At 26.3% G+C, this 25,516-nt stretch overlaps 1 protein-coding gene across 1 annotated transcript; it reads left to right on the top strand.

Annotated features, from left to right (window-relative positions):
* Nucleotides 1–13,515: 13,515 nt before the first annotated feature.
* LOC113560561 (DNA mismatch repair protein Msh6-like) lies at nt 13,516–24,987 on the top strand. Its single transcript, XM_026966504.1, is given in 26 exon segments — nt 13,516–13,596; nt 13,687–14,188; nt 16,023–16,139; nt 16,569–16,672; nt 16,756–16,851; nt 16,947–17,111; nt 17,190–17,324; nt 18,652–18,787; nt 18,848–18,987; nt 19,048–19,185; nt 19,831–20,035; nt 20,566–20,759; nt 21,009–21,121; nt 21,194–21,349; nt 21,411–21,568; nt 21,631–21,749; nt 21,886–22,041; nt 22,102–22,120; nt 22,123–22,235; nt 22,290–22,514; nt 22,730–22,924; nt 23,303–23,480; nt 24,480–24,566; nt 24,569–24,630; nt 24,714–24,914; nt 24,916–24,987. Coding segments are annotated over 25 exon segments (3,546 nt in total). The 5' UTR covers nt 13,516–13,596; nt 13,687–13,926.
* The last annotated feature ends 529 nt before the right edge of the window (nt 24,988–25,516 follow it).

The raw sequence follows: 25,516 nt of genomic DNA, 5'->3' as shown, positions 1-25,516 counted from the left end.
TAGACGGACGCTGTTTTGTTCACAAAATATTTAAAGTCGAATCGTGTTTTAGAATGTTAAATACATTATCAGTAACAACGGTGTAAATCGATTTTAATACGCAACTAAACCTACCAGGTAGGCAATGTGGGCGCATAAGTGAAATGGTATATGTACTGAATATACAATATTACCAAAAACCGTGACACTCGAATATTATTAAAAATAATTTCTAACTTAATTTATTAATTTACAGAAATAAAAACTTTATAGACGGAAGTAAACTTAAACGCGTATTTATCGTATCATATATAATAATGGTTCTAAATTTCTAAATGATTTTGAAATAAAAAATATTTTATGAAAAAATCAAAAAAAAAAAATGCAAAAAACTGGTCGGCAGTGTAATCTAATGCGCCGCTGAAATATCCACCAGGGCGGGATTTAAACCTGCCTGCCTAATCATGGGGACCCTACGTCTAACACCTATCGACCACAGTTTGAGTTGTGAACCGAAACCGAATCTTTCGGAGCCGCTTATAATTCCACGTTAAACGTCGTTTTACACAGACAAATCGTATAATTCGCAAATAACGTAAAATAAATAATTTCTTTTCGCGTGTTTTAACAAATTTCGCCTACAAAATAATTGTTTATAATAAAAATTGCACGTACAACGCGTACACACACGATATAATAAACGTACAATAAGATATCATAAGGTGTTTTTTTTTTTTAATAATTAATTAACATTTACTACACGCGTCATAATAACAGTTTACCGTACGGATACACTTAGATTTTTTTCTCCGATCGGGTAAAACTATAAAACGATTTAAATAAATTCAACGGCGAAACGCAGCGCACGAGTCGCCAAAATGATCGGCCGTCGAACGTCGGTTTTACAGACGCGTCGACCGCAGCCCGCACACGTTGCGCGCCCGCGAAGCCGCCGCGGCGGCAGAAAACATCGACGGAGTCGACTAAAAACGTCGGTTAAGAGGAAATTGGTGGGACTAGGGGACGGAGATTTTGAAAAAAAAGCCGATTTCGCGCGGCAGACGAAGCGCGCAAAACGACCGGGCGGCGGCGACGGCGGCGACGAAGGTTTTCGATTGGTCGTGCGAAGCGCATTCTCGATGTCAGATATTGAACCATGAGGCACCTAGAGCGCCCCCGGCGGATCTCAATATTTATATTTTATATAATAAGACAAGTATTAATTACATGATAAATGTTGTCAAAATCACGTCCGTTAAAACGTTTCCGTACACCGATTATGTGTGCAATTTGACTTTTTTTTTTAATTTTTTATTCAAAATTATACAAGATTGTTAGAAAAGTGAAATGTTCCAACGAAAATTGTATTCAGTTAATAAAAGAATAACACAAGTGGAATGCTAATTAATTCTATTTTTCGAAAAAAAAAACAATAAGATGCATAGGAAGAAATAGAGAAAGCAAAAGTCCAAAGGAGGTTAAAAAAAGCATTAAGTTTATTGTGATATTCTCGTCGAGAAAAAACGGCTGCAACTTGTTTGCGCACAATCTATAATTTTTACCTAAAATATACGGTTATATTAAATGTACAACTGGTTTGCGCTCACGAAAATAATAATATTTAATCTCGGTGACAGATGGACACTGATAATCATCGATAAAGAGTACAGAAATGTTATTAAGTTCCTCACAAACAGTACATCTCGACAACTTATAATGTGCGTACATAGAATTTGTGACTCTAACCTATATTTACTGAATATGGATTTAGAAATTAATTAACATGCATTTTTGACTTGAACAAGTATTAAATATTATTTATTAACAATTATTAATAAGCAAATATTAACATGTATTTTTAACTACGCCTATGAATACATTCATGGACAGTCTTAAGTCTGTTAAGGGGGAAGGAAAATATATGTAATAATTTACTTATTAATAAACAAACTATTAAAGTCTAAAAGGTAACAATGCGCAAACCATGTGTATGGTTACGGGTCAACTGTTCCCAAACAAGTTGTCTTTTTGGTATTTGTGTGTAATAAAATCATCATAGGATCAGGTACAAGTAGGTACGTTAAATAATATAATATTGTATGGTAATCTATATATATATATACATTGATATATATTTTTTCAAATAACTATAAATTTTAAATTTCTTTTCAAATAAATGAGAAACTGTCAGAACTTCAAAATGATCGATACATACAGTTATCAAATTAAAATAATTTAAAAATGTATGTGTTATAATAATAAAGAATATTGTATATCATATGGCAAGTCTGTGTACTATTATACAACCAGTAATATAAAATAAATTATTTATATTCTAAATAAGTAATTTCATTTATTTATTTATTCTTGTGATTTTATTGTTACTAAAATTTAGAAATAGACTACAATAATGTTAGTGAAGAAAAATATGGATAAAGTTCTTCATTATTCATAACTTGAACGCAAATTTCTATGCAAATCCATATTTTTTCCTTAACACATTTTCTAATTTTTGTCAAAAATATTTACAAATTATAATAAGTCACTTGCAAAATTCTTTTTTTTTGCACATTTCTGTATATTTAATGGTTATTGCATATTTTTACGAAACTCAAAATGACGTGCTGTATTGAATTAAAGCCAAATTTAAAAAAAAAATGTATAAAATAATATTTTATCGTATAGAAAAATCAAAAATTAAAAAAAATTATAGATTTAATTGAAGATAGTAATGTTGTCAATGAATTAACATATTATATACATTCATTTGAAATTTTTAGTGATAGCAACATAGAAACTCAAAATATGATATTATATAAAAGCATTTTAATAATTGATAAAAAAAAGAAATAATTGTGATATGGGGGTACTGGTATTTACAACTACGAGAAAAAAAAGGGTAACACCGTATTATAGGTGTGCGCTTGGACAAGAAAAACATTGTTATTATACAGAATAAAATATTAATTCAGTGTTCGAATCGTTCACTTAATAAAGGTACTCGTTCACGTCCACGTTCGTGTTTTTTCAAACAACCGCGTAAACGTTAACGTGCTTTCAAAAAAAGAACGCATTCGTGGGTCGATGATTTGAGTTTTTTATTTTTTTTTTTTATGAATCTTAACCTTCAATCAATATAAAATCCCATAATCATATATGACTCAACTCAAAAAAAAAATACATTTTAGACTTGAGCATATACAATTTTATAAAGAATCTGAATTTTATACGTTATGGTGAACGTAACTCCAGACGGCGAGCGTCAGACACGTCAAGAAGAAATGGCGCACCAACGCACCACAGAGCCACGGATAGGGATCAAGTGACACTCAAAAAGGACAAACGAAAACAAGGCGGGTTGGCGAACCGTAAAACGCACTCAATGTTGCACCGAACGGGACTTATAAATCACACAGGTGAGCGAATTTATATCATACTTATATGGATCGGTAGACTTGGGAAACAGGGTCGTTGGACGTACACCGGCGAATGAGACCTCGAGATTGGCATTAAACGAGAGAGAACTTTGATCGACGTTAACAACGATAGTTATACAAAGTAAATGCACTAACTCGTACGAAAATTATACCGTCCGAATAATGATAGGTTACCCTAACCTAATCTAACCTAACCTAATAATGATAAACAACTCTTAACGTTTACGGAACAAGGAAATGGTAGTCGAAAGGCATATGTACACCGAAAAATGAAACAACAGAGTGCGATTGCTTTCGGCTAGGTTAGGTTAGCATGGGTAAGCATTTGGTAAGCGTGAGCGAGAGTAGGAAACTGATTAACGGCATAAGGGACAACGATGGATCGAGGCGGAAAACGACCAGTGATTAAGGCCTCCCCTTAAGCAATGGCACACAAACAATACAATAATTTTTATATTTTTTATATTTACATTAAATCCAATCACAATACATTTTTAACTATTTACCTCTATTCACTTGCATACGAATATCAACAAAATTATTTTGAACATGTTTAAGATCTGCATCTAGAAACAATAATTTAACATCACCTAAAAAAAAAAAAGAAAATTGTTTATTTTAATAATATATCCGGAAAAAAAATATTATTATAAAACTGATAAAATAGAACCGCTTAAAAACCCCATTAAAAATTCTAATAATTAATATTTAATGCTACAATAACTGTTAAGTAACAGTAATCGAAACTTATTTAAGACCATATTTTAATACGTTGGTGTCAAACATAATTGTGAATAAATTTAAATAATTCAAAATTGAAGTCAATAATTTTCATAAAAATATCTTAAGCATTAAGTATAAATACGTCATCGTCGGTTTTAAAACTATTTTCTTATAGATTTTTCAATTGATTTAGGAACATTTTTGCAATGATAATATCTTTATATTTCATATAAACGAATAATCAATCACAGCAAATGTAAACTAACATCATTGGAAATAATAAATAAAAATCAATTAAAAAAAATATTTCTAAACCACATTTTTAAAAAACACCCCTCTCTAACATAAAGGTCTCATTACTCCTTTAATGACAGTTTATATGAAAATGTACTGTTTATTAATAATACATACTTATTTTGAAGGGCAGAAAAAAAGTCATTCAAAAATTCAGCACTATTATCTTCTGAATCATCTAATTTTTGGGAAGAAACTTTTGTATCATCATTCACACGAACTTGTGACCAACATTGTATTCCATCTTCTACTTTGTTCCATTTCACATCATTCCTAAATATAAAAATGACTATTAATTTTTTTGAATTCATTGAAGCATTTAATCAAGCTAATAGAGTATCATTTAAATAATTTAAAATTAAAATTAAATTGCAATATTATTGTGAATAAAGTAAAGTTATTCGATTTTACAGTCTTCAGCTTCGATAAAATTATAAATTTTTCATACAAAGCACTATGTTTAAAAACGTCATATTCGGTTTTTAGAACTATCTCATTATAGATTTGTCAATTGATTTATTAACATTTTTATAATGATAATATCTTTATTCTATCAGTTTCGTAATATTTTTATCATTTTAAACTTTTAAAGTTAAATTAATCATACAGATAATAAGAATAAATATTAATTGCATTTTAAAAGTAAGTAATTATGTATTATGACTATCATAATTTAAGGGAGAGTGGGACACTTAATATAAAATGTTTTATATATACATTGAAAATTAAAATAATGACTAAATTTATTATTTAATTACCAGAACTTGCAAATTATTTTCTAGTTATAAATATATAAAATGTTCAAGTAAATTATAACTATTTTTAAACGCCAAAACGATAATTTTATGTAGCTTACGAATATAGTAATTAAGATTTTGAATAGTTGTAAGTAAGGGACTAAGGTTGGCTTCAAATCCCCACCACTAGAATTTTAGGTTAAATGTCACTCCACAAAATATATTTTTATTAACATTATTTATGCTTATTATATAAAAAAATATATTTCATATAAACGAATAATCATTCAAAGCAGTTGTAAACATCAATACGAATAATAAATAATAACCAATTAAAGAAAATATCTGCTGTACCACATTTTTTGAAATCCCACGCCCTCCATAACATAAAGGACTATTTACTCGATTAATAACAGTTTATATCTATATGTACTGTTTATTAATAATACATACTTATTATGAAGGACAGAAAAAAAGTCATTCAGATATTCAGCACTATTATCTTCTGTATCTTCAGCTTTAGCGGAAGAAATTTTTGTATTACCATTCACACATACTTGTGACAATATTTCTATTTCTTCTTTTCCGTTACATTCAAGATCATCCCTAAAAATAAAAATTACTATACATTTTTTGAATTCAGCGTCGAATTTAATCAAGCTAATTGAGTATTTTTTAAATAATTTAAAAGTAAACTTTAATTCCAACATAATTGTGAATAATGTAAAGTTATTCGGTTTTACAGTCAACACTTTCGATAAAATTATAAATTTTTCTTACAAAGCATTATGGTTAAAAACGTCATAATTGGTTTTTAGAACTATCTCCTATCTCTGACTTAATTTAATATTAAATTACGAAAAATTACAAATTATATTCTAGTTATGAATTTATAAAATGTTCAAGTATATGATTATTGTTTATTAAATGCCAAACCGGCAATAGTAGGTGTATACAAATATAGTAAATAGGTGTTTTCCTAGTCGTAAGTCAAGGGGCATGGTTAGGCTTCAAACTCTCACCCCTAAAATTTTCGGTAAAATGTGTGTGGTTATAAACATATTTATGTTAACTTTATTTATGCCTACAATATCAAAAAATATATTTCATATAAACGAATAATCATTCAAAGCAGTTATAAACATCAATGGGAATAATGAATATTAATCAATTAAAGAAAATGTCTACTATACCACATTCTTAGAAATCCCGCATCCTACATTACATAAAGGTCTCATTACTCCTTTAATGACAGTTTATATGAAAATGTACTGTTTATTAATAATACATACTTATTTTGAAGGGCAGAAAAAAAGTCATTCAAAAATTCAGCACTATTATCTTCTGAATCATCTAATTTTTGGGAAGAAACTTTTGTATCATCATTCACACGAACTTGTGACCAACATTGTATTCCATCTTCTACTTTGTTCCATTTCACATCATTCCTAAATATAAAAATGACTATTAATTTTTTTGAATTCATTGAAGCATTTAATCAAGCTAATAGAGTATCATTTAAATAATTTAAAATTAAAATTAAATTGCAATATTATTGTGAATAAAGTAAAGTTATTCGATTTTACAGTCTTCAGCTTCGATAAAATTATAAATTTTTCATACAAAGCACTATGTTTAAAAACTTCATATTCGGTTTTTAGAACTATCTCATTATAGATTTGTCAATTGATTTATTAACATTTTTATAATGATAATATCTTTATTCTATCAGTTTCGTAATATTTTTATCATTTTAAACTTTTAAAGTTAAATTAATCATACAGATAATAAGAATAAATATTAATTGCATTTTAAAAGTAAGTAATTATGTATTATGACTATCATAATTTAAGGGAGAGTGGGACGCTTATTATAAAATGTTTTATATATACATTGAAAATTAAAATAATGACTAAATTTATTATTTAATTATCAGAACTTGCAAATTATTTTCTAGTTATAAATATATAAAATGTTCAAGTAAATTATAACTATTTTTAAACACCAAAACGATAATTTTATGTAGCATACGAATATAGTAATTAGGATTTTGAATAGTTGTAAGTAAGGGACTAAGGTTGGCTTCAAATCCCCACCACTAGAATTTTAGGTTAAATGTCACTCCACAAAATATATTTTTATTAACATTATTTATGCTTATTATATAAAAAAAATATATTTCATATAAACGAATAATCATTCAAAGCAGTTGTAAACATCAATACGAATAATAAATAATAACCAATTAAAGAAAATATCTGCTGTACCACATTTTTTGAAATCCCACGCCCTCCATAACATAAATGACTATTTACTCGATTAATAACAGTTTATATCTATATGTACTGTTTATTAATAATACATACTCTTCGGGGTGGACTGGAAAATAAGCTTTCCAATATTTATCAGCAAACAATTTTGCATTAAGAGATTTTTCGGAAGAAATTTTTGTATTATCATTTATACATAATTGTGACAATACTTCTATTTCCTCTTCTTCGTTACATACAAGATCATCCCTAAAAATAAAAATTACTATAATTTTTTTTTTTTGGCGAATTTAATTCAGATAATTGAGTATTTTTTAAATAATTTGAAAGTAAAATTCAATACCAACATAATTGTGAATAATGTAAAGTAATTCGATTTTACAGTCTTCAGCTTCGATAAAATTATAAATTTTTCTTACAAAGCACTATGTTTAAAAACGTCATATTCGGTTTTTAGAACTATCTCGTTATAAATTTGTCAATTGATTTATTAACATTTTTACAATGACAATATCTTTATTCTATCAGTTTCGTGATATTTTTATCATTTTAAACTTTTAAAGTTAAATTAATCATACAGATAATAAGAATAAATATTAATTGCATTTTAAAAGTTTAAATAGTATATTAAAATAGGTAACTATCTACCATGACTTTTATTATTCAATGGAGAGGTGACACTTATAATATTTTTTATATATACCATAAAAGATAAAATATTGACTTAATTTAATATTAAATTACCAAAAATTACAAATTATATTCTAATCATAACTTATAAAATGTTCAAGTATATGATTATTTTTTATTAAACGCCAAACCGGCAATAGTAGGTAGTATACAAATATTGTAAATAGGTGTTTGCATAGTCGTATGTAAGATGGCTGGGGTGGGCTTCAAACTCCCACTCCTAAAATTTTAGGTTTTATGTATGTGCATATAAACATATTTTTATGAACTTTATTTATGTCTACTATATAAAATAATATATTTCACATAAACAAATTATCATTTGTTCAACATTATTGATGAAATTAAAATTTTTCTCGCCATTCAATATGTTTAAAAACGTCATAGTCGGTTTTTAATAACTGTTATCAAATTGTTTTCTTATAGATTTGTCGATTTATTTAGTAACATTTTTCTTAATTTTTTTTTTCTATCAGTTTCTTGTTATTTCTAACAGTAAGTACAAATTTTGTAATATTTTAAACTTTGAAAGCTAAGTCAACCGAACAAATAATAAGAATAAATATTAATTGTATTTTAAAAGTTTAAATAGTATAATAAAAGTAGTTATCAATGTATTACGACTTTCACAATTCATGGGTGTTTGGGATACCTTTTATATTGATACTATACTGTCTACTATCTAGATTCATGACATATTATCTAACATAAATCGTAAACCTTCTGTGCATAGTGATCATATATTGTATTTTTTGTTTTTATATCGGTATGATATTAAAACTTTATAATGCATACTATATTGTAATAATTTATTTTTTTACATATGCTTTGAAAGTTAATATGTTGACAAAATTTCGGTTTTTTTAAAATTACTCAAATTATCCAATGAAAATAATTAAAATAACATATGTATTTATTGAAAAACGAACGCACTATTTTAATACAAATAGACTGGTGATTTGTTCTCTTAATCATTAAGGCTTAATGTATATAACTTATTCCTATGGTATTATTAAAAACATCGTTTACTTATTTGAGTAACAATCCTGTAGATTGTCTGTAGTTGTTTCACAATTCTTCTCGTCCAAATCGTTTTCGTTAATATCCACTTCATATTTATCCTTTAAGCAATATTATTATTAAATTATTTTTAGGCGGTATTGTAGGTTTATTTACTAGAGTCGCAATTAGCAGGAGTAACCCTTTTTTAGTTGGAGTTCCCCTTTAATGCTCTATCTTATTTTTGTTATTATATGGGGCGTCACCGCAAATATATTTTATATTATTTTTACACACTGATGATACTAAACAATGATAATTATTATCTTACACTATGTAACTATATAAATATGAAATGAAAATCTTAAGTTAAAAAACCTCTGAGTTATCTACTAATTAAAATAAACGTTTAAATTGTATAAGTTGGATAACTATAAATATACATATACATATTCTTGATGCATTCCGAAACATTACTCAACCGACTTTGATGAAATTATGAACAATGTGTGTAATTTTATCTCCGTCATAAGATAGGATAGTTTTTATCCCGATTAATGACCTCAATATATTACCTCTTTATTATGTTTAGGGTTGTGCGATTATTAGAATAATATATTATTTTTAACGAATGATACATAATCGGTTAATCGATTGAAAAAATGCAACTCCATAGACGGGACAGTTATGTAAAATTGATCTGTCAAGGATATCATCTACTCGTATACACGAACCAAAAATATTTTTATCCTTACGCTAAAAGATACATTATAGGCAACCAAACTTAACACGGGTGCATTTTGTACCGGCGACGAAGTGCACGGGGATAGCTATATTATATAAATTTAAAATGTAATACATGACTTGTGCCCTTTTGAATATAAAAAAAAAAGTTTATTTTGACTTGTGTCATATCGAATTTTAAAATTCTGGATAAACTGATAACAAATTCTCGTGCGACCACGGCAGTGCTACCATTCGATCGGGCGTAAAATTTCACACAAAATTACGTAAAAAAAAAAAAAATGTCAAAAAATGACTAATGCCCCTTCTCATAAAAACCATCCAATTATTCAAATTGTTAGTAATAGTATATTAAATTATGCTCATATTATTATTATATGGATCATAGGTTTATCTACAATATGTTAACAAATAAGCTGGTGTTTTGTACTTGGTTCTTTAGATATTGATATTTTTCTGTAATTACCAAACCATCTCCTTTGTGCCCGATGATTTCATCATGCTTTATCACGGAACATTGAGCGGCAGCAGCTACAATGTCTTCTGTTTTTTCCATCGATTTCATGTGGCAACTCTTATGACAAACCATTTGACAAGAACATATATATAGTTTCTTGAACAATTTAATTTTATTGCAATATGTACATTTTTTTTTCCAAAAAAAATTGACTATTTTTTTTAATACGTGGTTCGTATCCATTTCTAAACAGTTATATATAAACGCGAATGGTGAACAAATTCTAGGTAAACTAGGTAAGAGCTTTTAACAAAAATACATAAACGCAAATGACGAATAAGTTCTAGGTAAACTTTAGGTAAGAACTTTTAACAAAAATATAAATTGAATGTTTGAATAACACTTGAGTTGTTAATAGTCTTAAGCAAATAACGTAACTATTTATTCTTAATGCAGCCAGAATTTTTTTTTTTTTTAAATACTATAAAATGAACATATTAATTTTCTGTTTTTTATTTGGCAATTATTCTGAGTTGTATTGTACGATCAGCTGAAAACATAATTTAATAATTAATTAATATTAAATATAAGAATTTAATAATATTCTCGTATAAATTCCCCAGCTACAATACAAAATAAATAGCCTGCCGTCAATTAAAAATCAAAATAATAGTTAAACCCAGGTGTTCTCAGTATTCGTAATTTTGAAATTAAAAACTTAAAAGTTAGAATTTTCCTATGGGGTATGATTTATATAGATAAATAGATTTTACAGACTGTAACTTATTAACTCGAGAAAAATGTTTCAAAAAAATAAGTTTATATTGTTTAGAATTTGTTATATAAATTATGCAGTTAATTTGAAAAATATGTGTGTAGTTTAACGCAATCTTTTATTATACATATAATATTCAACCCCAGTGGCATATCCAAAATGTCTTTAAAAACGTTGGCTGCCACATGCCGCCGGTGACCCAAGTCATTTCAGAGCGTAGAGGACCACACTATTTTTACATAATTTATATTTTAATCGTTTTTTTTTACACTTTCTTCTAACAGTAGTTGTAAAATAAAATTCAAATGTTTTTTATTCAATTTATTTTTTATTTATTTTCAAATACAAATTGTATTTATAAGGGTTGAGGGCCCCGTGGCATTGCTTTGCCCTTGACATCCCGTAGTTGCTGATATACATCAAAATAAATCAGATATAATTTCTACAGGTATCACTGTATCAGAAATTTGTAGAAAGTAATTTGAACCACGTTAAAAAATAACCAAATGTCAATCCACCACAAGCTGATTGGCCATCTCAATCGAATTTTGTGGTACACGACACCAATTTTCCCGTGAACAGAGATAAGTATTTCATTAAAATGTCTAAAACCGAATTACACCTATATATAGCGCCGTATTTTAAATTTGTTAATTTTTTCCCGGGTTAAATCGAGTTATATAGCTTGTATTATATAAGTAAAAATTAATTGATATGATATAATAGTAAAATATATTTAATTTGATTATATGATTATCAATTATCAATTATTATTAATCATAATTTTAATTAGCATTATTAATAATAATTAATATATAAAAATAAAATATAATGTTTTAAGTTTAAAATACAAAAATGTGCCTAATACACAATTTTATCAATAAATAATAAATAGGCATCTCAGACAAGTATCAATATTTATTCCTGTAATTATTTCTACTGTATATTCATAAATTCTTGACTGCTCCACGTTATGTCACAAATAATATTTCTGTATTTTAGTAAAGTACGATTAACTAACAAAAAGGCGAGTGAAGCGGTTACTTATTCTATATTTTTTACAATGTATAAAATGTACAATGAAAACAATGTAAATAATATTAATATACTATAAAGTAATATATTATATACTTAGTTGTATGTACTAAGAAAGAATATTATTTTAAATAAAATTATTTGTACTAAACAAACCGAAAAAATTGCTTTCCAAGCACAAAGTTAATTTAATACATCAAGGAATTAAAAATGTAACTTTTATTTAGCACTTTCTTGCGTTTTTAAGACTTCTGATTCTTAGAGCATTTTTTGTGCGTTTTTTATGTTTTTAAGTCATTTTTATAAAGGAATTGATAAAATTCGATAAACATTTAGTAGCACCTGATTATATAGTGTTATTATGAAACACAAGGTAAAAGTATAACCAATGTAATTATCTAAATTGTATATTCATTTTTTGGAAATAATTATCAGAGTAAAAATAAGATAGGAGAACTAGAAGATGACGAAAATGATATGAATAATTAACACCTAAGAATAAAAATGTATATAGTTAAATAAATTTTTTCAATGTTAAAAATAATTTCAAGAGCATTTTTTAAGGTATTTTTCTTGTTTAAAGAGCGTTTTAATCCGTTTTCTATTGATGATACTATCGTGATTGACATGATTCCCATAAATAAGGCATTAACTGTTACCCTGGTAGTTAAAATCTGTCAACAAAATTCAAAATGTATTCATTGGAAATATTGGAATATTGATTTATTCGATAGTTCGATCACATTAAATGTATAATGCAAAACAATATGTATTATAAAACAGTTAATCTCTTTTGGTTGAGTCACTTACAAATTTTGACCCCACAAAGCTGCACCATACAGAGCCGTAGCCAGAATTTTTTTATGAGGAAGGCTAAATACTTTTAACTTGAATTATTGAAAATCAAAAACAAAACAAAAATACTGATTACATATTAACGTTGATTTGCTGTTAACGTATTTACTATTTTAAATAATTAAAATTTGTAAAACAATTTCCATATTTAAATTTAAATAATGCAAAACAATTTAAAAAACACGGGGAGGCTATAGCCCCTTTAGCCCCCCCCCCCTTGGCTACGCCACTGACACCATACAACGAACGTAGGGAAAATGCAATAGCGGTAAACGTTTGAAAATACGAACGTCTGTAACGTTTCCATATAGGTTGAAATTCGTAAGCGATAGGTGCGGTATATTAGCTAACCGCGGTATAAGATATAAAGTTTTTTTTTTGTTCATATTTAAAATAATATATTTTATTTTTAAATGTCGTTTCTAACTTCATAACTTGTGTCACTCGTATTTGTTCTTGGTACTGTATTACCATGTTCATGTGTATTATTTATAGTACGATATCGTCAATATGATTGGTGATTCACATTTGCCGCCAAAATGTGTTGTTAGCATTCCGATTATTATTATTATTCATTATCCCAATAGGTTACAGGTAGAAGGTATGTATATTGAATTTGGTTAATTTTTCTGTCCTACAAAGATATGCTACCTGCACTTATATAGTACACTTTGTATTTTGTTTTTTGTAGTATGTACGACACATGTTACATGTTGAAGGTAGATGAACATTGTCCGTGAAATGAGTTTTTCGTGCCAGTTTCTTTTTGTTCAACTACTGCGACAATTGAGTATTCACATCTAAACGCATCGTGTACACTATTTTTCTCTAGTTTTCCATAAACCGTACCGCACTCGGTCATCAAAAGTGAATTCCCTCGTGTCATCAGTCATTATATACTTTTGACTTTTGTGCTTATTGAACCATTAATATGTCCAAAAATACGCTGTTCAATTACTTTACCAGGTCACCTAGCTCTGGAGCTCCTAAAGCGAATGGATCACCTAAGCCTGACGGTGTAGTGTCGTCGAAGACTCCGTCAAAACGTCAGTTATCGAATACTAATAAGGGTAATTCTGTCACTCCTAAGAGGACACCAAAATCTGCAGTTAATGGAAGTTCTGGAAAAAAAACCATCAGCAATGGTGCTAGTACGAAGAAAACTACTGAAAAAAGAAAACCCAAACCGCTTGGTAATAATTAATAATATAGATACTTATAAGTGTTTATAGTAGTTGAGAGTTTCATATGATAGAAAATATTCATTAATATTCGAGTTAACATTACTCTATAAATATATATTTTTACATAAATACACAAAATAATTTTTTTTAATTAATTTTTCATACAGTAATAATAATGTTTACTCAGTATCTGCCTAAATATGGCTGTTAGACCACACATGGAAACTACTGGCTTTTTTGAGCTTATATAGGTACCTATTTATTATTTTATCATTGAAATATTTCATCAATGTATCCTAAAACCAGTCTTATACTAATCTAAAGTACTCGAGTGAAAGTATTCAAATACTTTTTAAGTACTTACTCGAGTATTTATTTAAATACTTTTGATTTAAGTAGTTGAACAAAGTGTTTTAATAAATTGTTAAAATATCTGCACCTACCTTTTTTAATAATGTACTAATTTTCAAAAAAAATGTAGTTGGTAAATTTTTATTTTTTATACTTATAACATGAACATTTTTATAAAAACTTTTCCATTGATTTAGGAAGTAAAAAACATATATAAAACTATGGTATTTCCAGGTTATTTCAATTACCTAAATATTTCCAAAATTAAATTCTATGATCATTCTGGTTATATCGACTATCTTGTATACCTAGTGTGTCTAGTAACAAATAATAAAATCATGAATCTATTTTTAATTTTATATCCCCGCCTTGTAATTTGTACCTATCATCAATTCAATTTGGTTTTATACAATTTACTATCCACATAATATATTGATTAGATCATTAACCATTTATTTTATCAGTCAGTTGACAGTTGTTTATTTGGTATCTTTTGTCCATAGTAGTTGTCAGCTATATTATTAATTAGAACCTATCTAACAAATATTTTTTTGAGAACATGAATTATTTTAGTTTGCCATTGTTAGAATAGGAAGCTGTCTAACTTTTTTAAGAACATGAAGTGTTGCAAATTGTATGAATTATAAATAATTTTTACCTAATACCTATACTTAATATTTATTATACTTTTTTATTTAAATATTTTGGTAGTCAATATACCCTGAAAGTACCAAAACCACTGAAGTGTCTAAAATGTTTATTTTTTTTTTAAATAATTTTTGACCAAGTATTCAAGTATGTATTTTTAATACTTTACAAAATAAGTGTCTGCATCTGTACTTGAATACTTCGATTGCCTAAAACTATATATTTTAATGTCTATAGATAAATATGTGGTCATTGTCATTCAAGAACTAATAGCAAATATTTTAAATACAATTTACAAAATGCTCATTTAAAGAATATAATGTGTAATTTTTTTTATTCATTATGATATCAATATTATGCACTTAATTTTATTTTACAATAGTATGAGTTTTTGTAAGAAAAGTATTATTATTATACTTACTAAATTAAATATATATCTAAGTAGTTACCTACTTATAGATACTATTTTTATTAATAAAATAATTATGTATTTAAAATTGATTAATTAGATTATATTACAATGAAGTTTTCCAAAGCCTTTGTATTTTGAAATATGGGATTGCTTTAACATCAATTCTTTTAAATCATCTACATGTATTACAATTATACAACATTAGTATAGGAAATGGTTTCAATACTTGTATGATTTATCATCGTTTTTATAATAATATTGAACTTTATCCATAATAGTTGTTAACTAGAGTATTATTTAGCCCAAATATAACTTTTTTGTAGTGTTTGTAATTGTGTATTTTTTTTATGCATATAACAAATTTAAAGATATAAATAAATAACCTATAACATATTGAAAAATATATGCCATTAATTTTTTTATTGTTTTTAGATGAATCTATGGAAGAAAATGAAGAAAATGAAGAGTTGCCTATGAAAAAACGCCGTAGGCTTGCATTAGAAGATTTGAGCGGTGATGAAGAAGATTCTGGTGATGAATATAAGCCAGGTATTTGTTTTAAATAAATTAAATATGGATGAATAGTGTGACATCACATGCGTTATTAATCCTTATCAAAATTTCATTTTGGATCAAAACAAAATAAAATACACATTTAAAATGTATATAAAATAAAATAAGTTTGTAAGTTATAGTCTTTTAAAACAACTAAATCTATTAAATCTTTTCACTAAAGACAAATGCAAAATAAAAAAATGAGTTATACTGTTTTAAATTGTTTTAATAAACAAAATTAAATTAATAATTTATTTTGTATACATTAGGCATCTTAGTTTGTTTGGATCCGAATGATCCAAATTATAAAATTTATGACTATGACGTAGGCATTATTCCAGTGTATTGTTCCAAGTTCTCAGATTTAATTAAAGTTGTGTATATTATTAGTATTTCATATCTATGTAATTTTTTTTTTTTTAGATGAGAAGTCTTTAGATGATTCAGAATCTGAAGAAAGTCCTGAACTATCGGACAGTGATTCATTTATTGATGATGAATCAGATGTAGAAGTATCCCCTGTCAAAGTATATCATAATCTTTTTGAACTATAATCACTGTTTAACACATTAATACACATTAATGTAATAATACATTCTTAACTATTTAGAAAAAAAGTGGGAAAAATACAAAATCTGTAGGAAAATCTAAATCCTCCAAATTTAATAAATCATATACCCCTGCTGTGGACAAATCTATCAAAGAAGTAAACTAATTATTTTTATGATTTTTATCTTATACTTAAATTCTAAATTAATATTGCGTATAATTAAAAAATATATATACATATATTGATTATAGGTAACCAAAGGTAATGGAGTTGATCATGACAATTGGCCTCATTTAAAACTTGAGTTTTTGAAACCAGAAAAAATCAGAGATGCTAATAAAAAATCACCATCTGATCCTAACTATAATCCTCGAACATTATATGTACCAGAAGATTTTAAACTGACATTGACTCCAGTAAATATACTTTTTAAATGTATTATCAAATAAGTACTATATAACTATATTTATATATACTAAATTTATTTATATTAGGGTGTTCGACAGTGGTGGGAGTTAAAAGCACAACATTTTGACTGTATATTATTTTTTAAAGTGGGAAAATTTTATGAGATGTATCATATGGATGCTGTAACAACTGCTAAAGAACTTAATCTTTTATACATGAAGGTATATATACATAGTTAATCTATTTTATTCAGTGTTAATTATTTATTATTAGTCATAGTTAAGTTATAATTAGTTTATATTTGATGAAAATTTAAAATGTTTTAAACACTTACTAAATACATATTTCTAAAATACACAGGATGATTCTTTTATCATAAAACACTCATTATTTCAAAAAGTATTCATGTTTTAAAAAATATATTTTTACATAGTTTCAAGTTGTTAAAAAAAATAATATTTTTAAATATTTTTTATCCTTATATTTTTTTAAGTTTTTTACTTTATTGAATGACAACATAGAGTTTTAGTTTCATGTTCCAAAGCAGAATAATTTCTGAGTATTTTGATACATATACATCAAATTTAGGGCGAGTAGCTTATAAGTTATAAGTATTTATAGTTTTTGATATGCGTAGTGGAGTGATACGGGGTTAACCCACAAAATGTTTGTTCACTACTCCGCTTGTCATAACTTTAAATATGCATAACTCATAAACTACTTGTCCTAAATTCAATTTTTATGTATTAAAATACTCAGAAAATTATTCTGCTTTGGAATATGAAATTAAAACTATGTTGTTATTCAAAAAAATATAAGGATAAACAATATTTAAACATATAATTTTTAATAAATACGTTTTTTTAACAACTTAGAACTATGTAAAAAAATATTTTCAAATACATGAATACTTTTTGAAATAATGAGTAAATAATAGTGTTTTATGATAAAAGATCACTCTGTATTGTTTAAAAGGATTTCACACATACATGTCTTGTCCCTGTTTTACAATATAACAATATGATAAATGTACGTTAATCAAAATCAATTTTGTGTAATTAACTTTTATAAAGAATGAATTAACCTATTATCAAACTAAAAGGTAAGAATATTATATTATTATTTATGTTTTTACTATATTTTATATACTATTAATTTGCTCAAAAATTAAAATATTTTTAAAACGGACCAATAACCACATACTGTATTCTTAACTCAAGTTTGATAATATACTAATTTACTATTTTATTAACTTAACCAATTTTATTCTATTGAATACAAATTTGGTATATTGTAAAATTTTAAGAGTGAGGCAACACATATAAGTATGATGAACTTATGTCCTCTTGAGAGGTTGTTACATTAAGGTTTACCTTTCAATAACTCTGTGACATAAAATATAGAAAAAAGTTCTCCAATATTACTTTTACATTGAATATTGGACTATAATAATTACTAATTAGAATATAATCATATTTTCTCTTATAAAAATATTAAAACTTTTCATCTTAAGTTTTTGGATATATTTTTGAACATTAATGCATTTAGGGAGACTTTGCTCATGTTGGATTTCCAGAAACTGCTTACGGTCGTTTTTCAGCAATTTTAGTAGAAAAAGGTTATACTGTTGCTCGTATAGAACAGACTGAAACCCCGGATATGATGACGGAAAGATGTAAAAGTTGTAAGTTATTAAATTGTATTATAATTTATAGTATTTTATAGTAAATAATTGTATTTTTAGTAAAAAGGAGTACTAAATTTGATAAAGTTGTACGGCGTGAAATATGTCGTATTACAACCAAAGGTACCAGAACTTTTGGTATAATTGATGGTGAAACAAATGATGCTGAAAATTCATTTTTGATAGCTGTATCTGAAAAAGTATTTATTTATATTTTAATTTAATTTTTTACTTAAACATTATTTATAATTATTATTTAGGAAATGAGTAGTTCAACTTCTTTATACGGTGTGTGCTTCATTGATACATCTATTGGTCTCTTTCATCTTGGACAATTCGAAGATGACTGTCATTGCTCCCGCTTAAGAACTTTGTGTGCTCATTATCCCCCAGTACAAGTAAACTTTTTTTTTAAATAATTTATACTGTATTCTGTATTTATTAGTATTTACATTACATACCTATGCTAATAAGATAATCCTATTTATTCTAGTATTTAAACAAGCTTTAATATTAAAATAATTTTTAATATTGTTTACTGTGACATAGTAATAATATATTCTATGAATATTTATTATTTATTTAATATTACTGTAAATACATAATGTATTATTTTTTTATGTCTTAACTTAATACATTTTATATGAAAATCAATAATAATTGTCATTTTTCATATATATATATTATCAAGATAATTTTAAATATAAATGATATTTGGTATATTGATATTCATGATGATTAAATGTATTATTTAGGTAAAATTTTAGATTTATCATTTAAATAGTATTTAAGCTGACAATTATAAAGTTAGATAGAGGAAAATAAAAAATATGACTAAATTAAGAAATGTATACTATTCAATTCAAAATATTAATTAATTAATTAATTAGATATATTTAAATCTTAATTTTGTATTTGCAAGCAATTATGTAAACAAAAAAAAAAATAATAATATCAAACCAATATTTATAACAAAATTACAATCACCAATTATTAAACAATATACATAATACATGCCTAACTACCTTAATATTTTTTTTTAGATTTTATTTGAACGTAATAAATTGACAGTGCGTACCAAAAAAGTTATTGATACTATGCTCTCTGGTGCTGTTAAAGATGCACTCATCCCTGACATAGAATTTTGGTCATCGTCAAAAACTTTGATTACTTTAGCTGAAGGAGACTACTTTAAAAATAATGATAATGTGGTATATCCAGAAAAATTAAAAATATTTTTAGGCAGTGGTAAATATTATTATTTAAAATGCACCATATTATTTTTTAGAATTATAATGATAAACAAAATATAACTTTATTTAGTAGATGTCACACCTGCATGTGTTTTCTCTGATTGCAGACATATTGCCATTTTGTGTTTAACAGTTTCAATTTTGTATAAGTATGCTTTAATAAACTTAGTATAGAGTGTATAAAATAGACCTATAATAAAATTTAAAAATTAAGAACATGAGCTATTTTTTTCATAAGTTTTATGATACTTCAATTTTTAAGCAGGTTATGAGGATGTCAAATATTACAATTTAAAAATTTCCATAGCTCACTTAAAAATAAAAATATTATGAAATAAAAAAAAATATGACTAAACAGTGTTTTTTAAATACTGATAATAAGTCAATTCACTGTTATATAAAATCTTTTACAAAATTGGAACTGCTGAACATAAACTTGTTGTCATATGTTTGTAGAAGTACAATATATACAATTATAATTAATAATAATAATAAAGAACCTATTTAAATTTTAATTTATTTCAGACTCTGACTTACAATTAAATGCTAATGATGAATCTGAGTTTGGTATTCGTAGTTTGGGTGCTGTTGTATGGTATTTAAAGCGATGTAAAATGGATTTCCAACTTTTGTCCAGAGGAAGATTTGACATATATAAGCCAGTTGATATTGAATCTGTTGAACTGTCCAATCAAGATAATATAAACAGCAAACATATGGTAATTAAAATTTAAGTTAATAACACTTGTCTCATATGCTTTTATTTATGCTTGCGTAGATTCTTAACCATCTTATTATTTCATGTTTATCATTAAATTATTAAATTAATGAAAATTATTCCAAATTAGATTTAAGATTGAGTTTTTTAGCTTATAAACTAATATAAATATAGTGTTGTTTGGATAATAAATAAATACTTAGTTTAATTTGATTTAATTTATTATTGAATTTGACCATTTGTTTTTTAGATACTTGATGCTATAACACTTAAAAACCTGCATATATTAGAAAACTCTGCAGGTTCAAATACAGGAACATTACTTAACAAGTTAAATCATTGCTCTACGCCATTTGGAAAACGGTATATTAATAATTTTTTATATAAATTAAATTTAACATTGTATAATTAATAATTTGCAATAATATTTCTTAGATTACTATACCAGTGGTTGTGTAATCCATTAACAACAATATCCAGTATTGAAGCTAGACAAAATGCAATTTCTTCTTTAATTGTTATTCCTGATTTAATGCATGAAATACGATCAGAATTGGCTAGTTTACCAGATTTAGAACGTCTATTTTCCAGGCAAATTAAAATTAAACAGTAAACATATATTTTATCGTATAATTATTGATTATTATTTTAGGATTTACTCTCAGAGTAGTAATGGAGTTGAATCAAACCATGCAGAAACTAGAGCAATATACTTTGAAGAGAAGACTTATTCTAAAAGGAAAATAATTGATTTCATATCAATTTTGAAAGGTTTTAGGACAAGTGTTCATATAATGGAAAAATTTCAAAGTAATTTTAATAAACTAAAACGTATACTTGATTATTAATTTATGGAATACTTATTGTTATAGAAGCTGATATCAAAAAAGAAAGTTCAGAATCCAATTTATTGACTGCTATTTGTAATTATCCTAACAACTCTACACCTGGAGTATTTCCTTATTTAACTGAACTTCTTGATAATTTTGAGGTAATTTGAAGAATTTCATAGTTATCTGTTTTATTTATTAGAACATAAATAATGTTAATAATCTATTAACTATTACTCAAAAAATGTTAATCTGTATTATTTTTGTGTAATCATTTAAATTCTACTTTGTCTATAGAATTCTTTTGATCATGATGAAGCTATGAAACATGGTCGTATTTTTCCCGAACCAGGAATGGATGATCAGTATGACAGAGTTTTGGAAAAAATTAAAGAAGTTGATGTTGAGTTAAAATCTTACTTAAAAGAACAGTGCAAACACTTTGGGTGTAATGTAAGTAATTTGTAACTATTTTAAATATAATTGTTTTAATTTTTTTACTGAATTCTGAAGGTCACTTACTTTGGATCTGATAAAAAAGGTATCAGTTAGAAGTACCTGATGCTGCATCAAAAAGAGCTGGAGAAGGATATGAACTTCAAAACCAAAGAAAAGGATTCAAAAGATTCACAACAAGTCGTACGAAAGTTAGTAACTTAAATTATTTTTATATATGGTATTTAACGATATTTATTGTCTAGGAACTTTTGGAAAAAATGATGAGTTATGAACAAGAAAAAATAGATGTATTGAAAGATCTTAGAGAAAGAGTGTTTTCGCGATTTTGTGACAAGTTTGAGGAATGGAATAATGCCATCCAATGTTTGGCTACACTAGATGTATTCATGTCATTAGCAGAATATTGCCGGTGTGAAGAAGAAGTTATGTGTATTCCTAAATTTATTCCAGCTATTGTTGGTAAAAAGGTCTGTATTAAAATTGTAATATTGAATCTGTATTGAAAACGTTGAAATTGTTTTCATTATTATACTCAAAGTTGTATTAATCTTAATGTAATTTTTTTATTCCCTTTGAATTTAGTTATCATTATTCGACTGTTTGATTTAAATATGTACAAAAATAGTTATTGTGTACAATTCAAAAATTAAGATTGTGTGAATGCTGTTTGTTTAATATTTAGCCATTAGTTGAGCTCGTTGAAGGACGTTATCCATGCGGTTCTGGTAGCGAGAGTTTTATTCCGAACGACACAATCATAGGGAAAGAAGAAGATGGAAGATGGAATTCTAGTTTGATATTAGTTACAGGCCCTAATATGGGAGGAAAGTCTACATTGATGAGGCAGCTTGGTATTATCTCTGTTATGGCACATATGGTAAGAAGCACACTCATGGCTTAATCATTAATTATAATAATTTTTTTTCCGTTATTTAACATCATTATACAAAAAAAAATCATAATATTAGGAAAATAAAATTTAAAATAGATAGTCATATTAATTCAAATCATCAACAATTTTGTGGTATAATATGTATAATAAGTTATAAATATTATAACTTATACTTTAAACAATTTTCTTTAAATATCCATTATGGTTGTTTTATTCTTGATTAATGACTTATAAAATATTATGTAAGAAAACTAATCGAAAACAAATTAAAATATTCAACTGATTTTACTGTCTTAACTGATATCTGTTTAAGTTGTATAATATATTGATAATTTAGATAAAAAAAATTATTTTATTTAATAGGGTTGTCATGTGCCTGCAAAAAGTCTTGTTCTCAATCCAATTGACAGGATATTCACGAGGATCGGTGCCAATGACAATATAATAGCAGGAGAGTCAACATTCTTTGTTGAATTGTGTGAGACATCGGCTATACTTCATCATGCCAGTCGGTTTTCATTAGTCTTAGTTGATGAACTGGGTTAGTTATTTATTTTAAATAATTATGAACTTATTAAACAATGGGACTTTGGCATGTTCAAACTTGCTGCCTATTTATGACAGGTCCACGCATACCTTTATTACAACATATCCAATAATGTTTTGTACGATTAAATTTAAATTTGTCAAATATGTATATAAAATCTTGCACTAAATTTTCACAACCATAATCCATAATTTATAAATTGGAAATTTTATAAATACCAATTATGTAATAACAACTTGTGTTCTGTGACAATCTGTTGGGTTATACAAAAATCAAGTGTTATATCTCTTATTGATTTATTTTAATAATTACTTAACCTAGAGTATAGGTTCTTAAGCTCTTCTGTGCCATGGACCCTTTTAAAGTAGAAAATTGTAGAAAATCAACAAATTTATTTTGGGTTATTTAAAACATAACCTAAATTATTCAATATTTCTTTGAGAATGGTAAGGAATAAGAAAATAATATATCTATATAAGGATATCCAACTTCTAATAATTACCAAGTCGTATGACCATCCACCCAATATGCAATTTTAAGTATTTTGTTTTGTATTTGTAGGTATTAAATAATTTAAATTTAATTTTGAGCAATACAAAAAAAATACTCAAAATTGCATGACAATTTATATAATTCTAGGATGATTGTTGAAAAATTCAATAATTTTAATCTGAACTTTAACAAGTTGTCATTTAGTCAATTTCGGTTTTAGAGCTATAGTAAAAAGGACCAAATTGATTTGAGAAATGTCGGTTTATCCAAATCTGTTGTTAAAAGTAAGTGTTGCTATTTAAAAAAATGCAAGTTATTTTGCACATGTGCACAATAAAAAAGTTAAAAATTTGAAAAACCATCGTAAAATGTGTATTTAGGCATTCCCTATCTCCTCCTGAAAACCGCATATTAATCCAATGTCATTGGACAGAATAATTTAGTGTTACCTTTAAAAGGGATCACACTGTATATAAAATAATATATTTTTTTATTATTTAGGCAGAGGAACGTCAACTTATGATGGGACTGCAATCGCCTCTGCTGTTGTCACTGAACTAGTACAAAAACAATGCCGTACATTATTTTCTACCATTACCATTCGTTAGTCGAAGATTTCAAGGCTAACCCTTTAGTTGCACTTGGTCACATGGTATAAATTCTTTTTAATATATTTATAATATATGAACTGATGAAAATTAATACCTATTTAATTTTTTTTCTTTTTCATTCCAGGCATGCATGGTAGAAGATGACGAAACAAATGAAATGGATGGAGAACAAATTCAAGAGACAATTACTTTCTTGTATAAGTTTGCAAATGGAGCTTGCCCTAAATCATATGGTTTTAACGCTGCTCGTTTGGCTGGCATGCCTGCTGACATCATAAAAACTGGTTTACGCAGGTCTAAAGAATTTGAAACTGCGGCTAAACGCCCGAATACTATTTAAAACATTGTTTTCATCCAACGATATATCTGTTGTGAAAAAAGCTGTTTTAGCACTATGATTTACGTATTAAGTTCCTCTAAACATTATAAGTACTTTCAGACCGCATTGTTATTAAGATTTATTCCTTTTTGTTTTTAAGTATTCATATTTTTTTTTGTCAAATTTCACTTATTATACAATACTGAATTATTTTTTTATTATAAAAAAAAGTACAAAACATTTAATAAATTATAAGACTTTGTTCCTATGTTTTGGTCATATATTAAAATGCATTAATAAGTATTCTAGTTTAATGATCTTGCCGATTGGGTCCAGGACATTCTTCCATCAAATCACTCTCATCGTTAAACACTATTCCACAGTAAACACAGTAGTTGTATGTATGCCTCAAATAAAAATTTAAAATTTCCAATTGTTCATTTAATGACATTAAATCTTCTACTTCTTCTTGCTTTGGTTTATCTGTTTCAATGTCAGAACTTTCCACAGGCCAAAAGAACTTTTCAGACGGTTCTAGTATATCCTTAATATAAAATATTTATCATATTATAACCGCAAAAATAAACTTAAAAAAACTATATAATTAT

Source organism: Rhopalosiphum maidis, chromosome 4 (genome assembly GCF_003676215.2).
Source record: "Rhopalosiphum maidis isolate BTI-1 chromosome 4, ASM367621v3, whole genome shotgun sequence".
Classification (NCBI taxonomy): Eukaryota; Metazoa; Arthropoda; class Insecta; order Hemiptera; family Aphididae; genus Rhopalosiphum; species Rhopalosiphum maidis.
The sequence above is the reverse complement of the archived record's forward strand: the minus strand, read 5'-3'. Positions and strand labels throughout refer to the sequence as shown.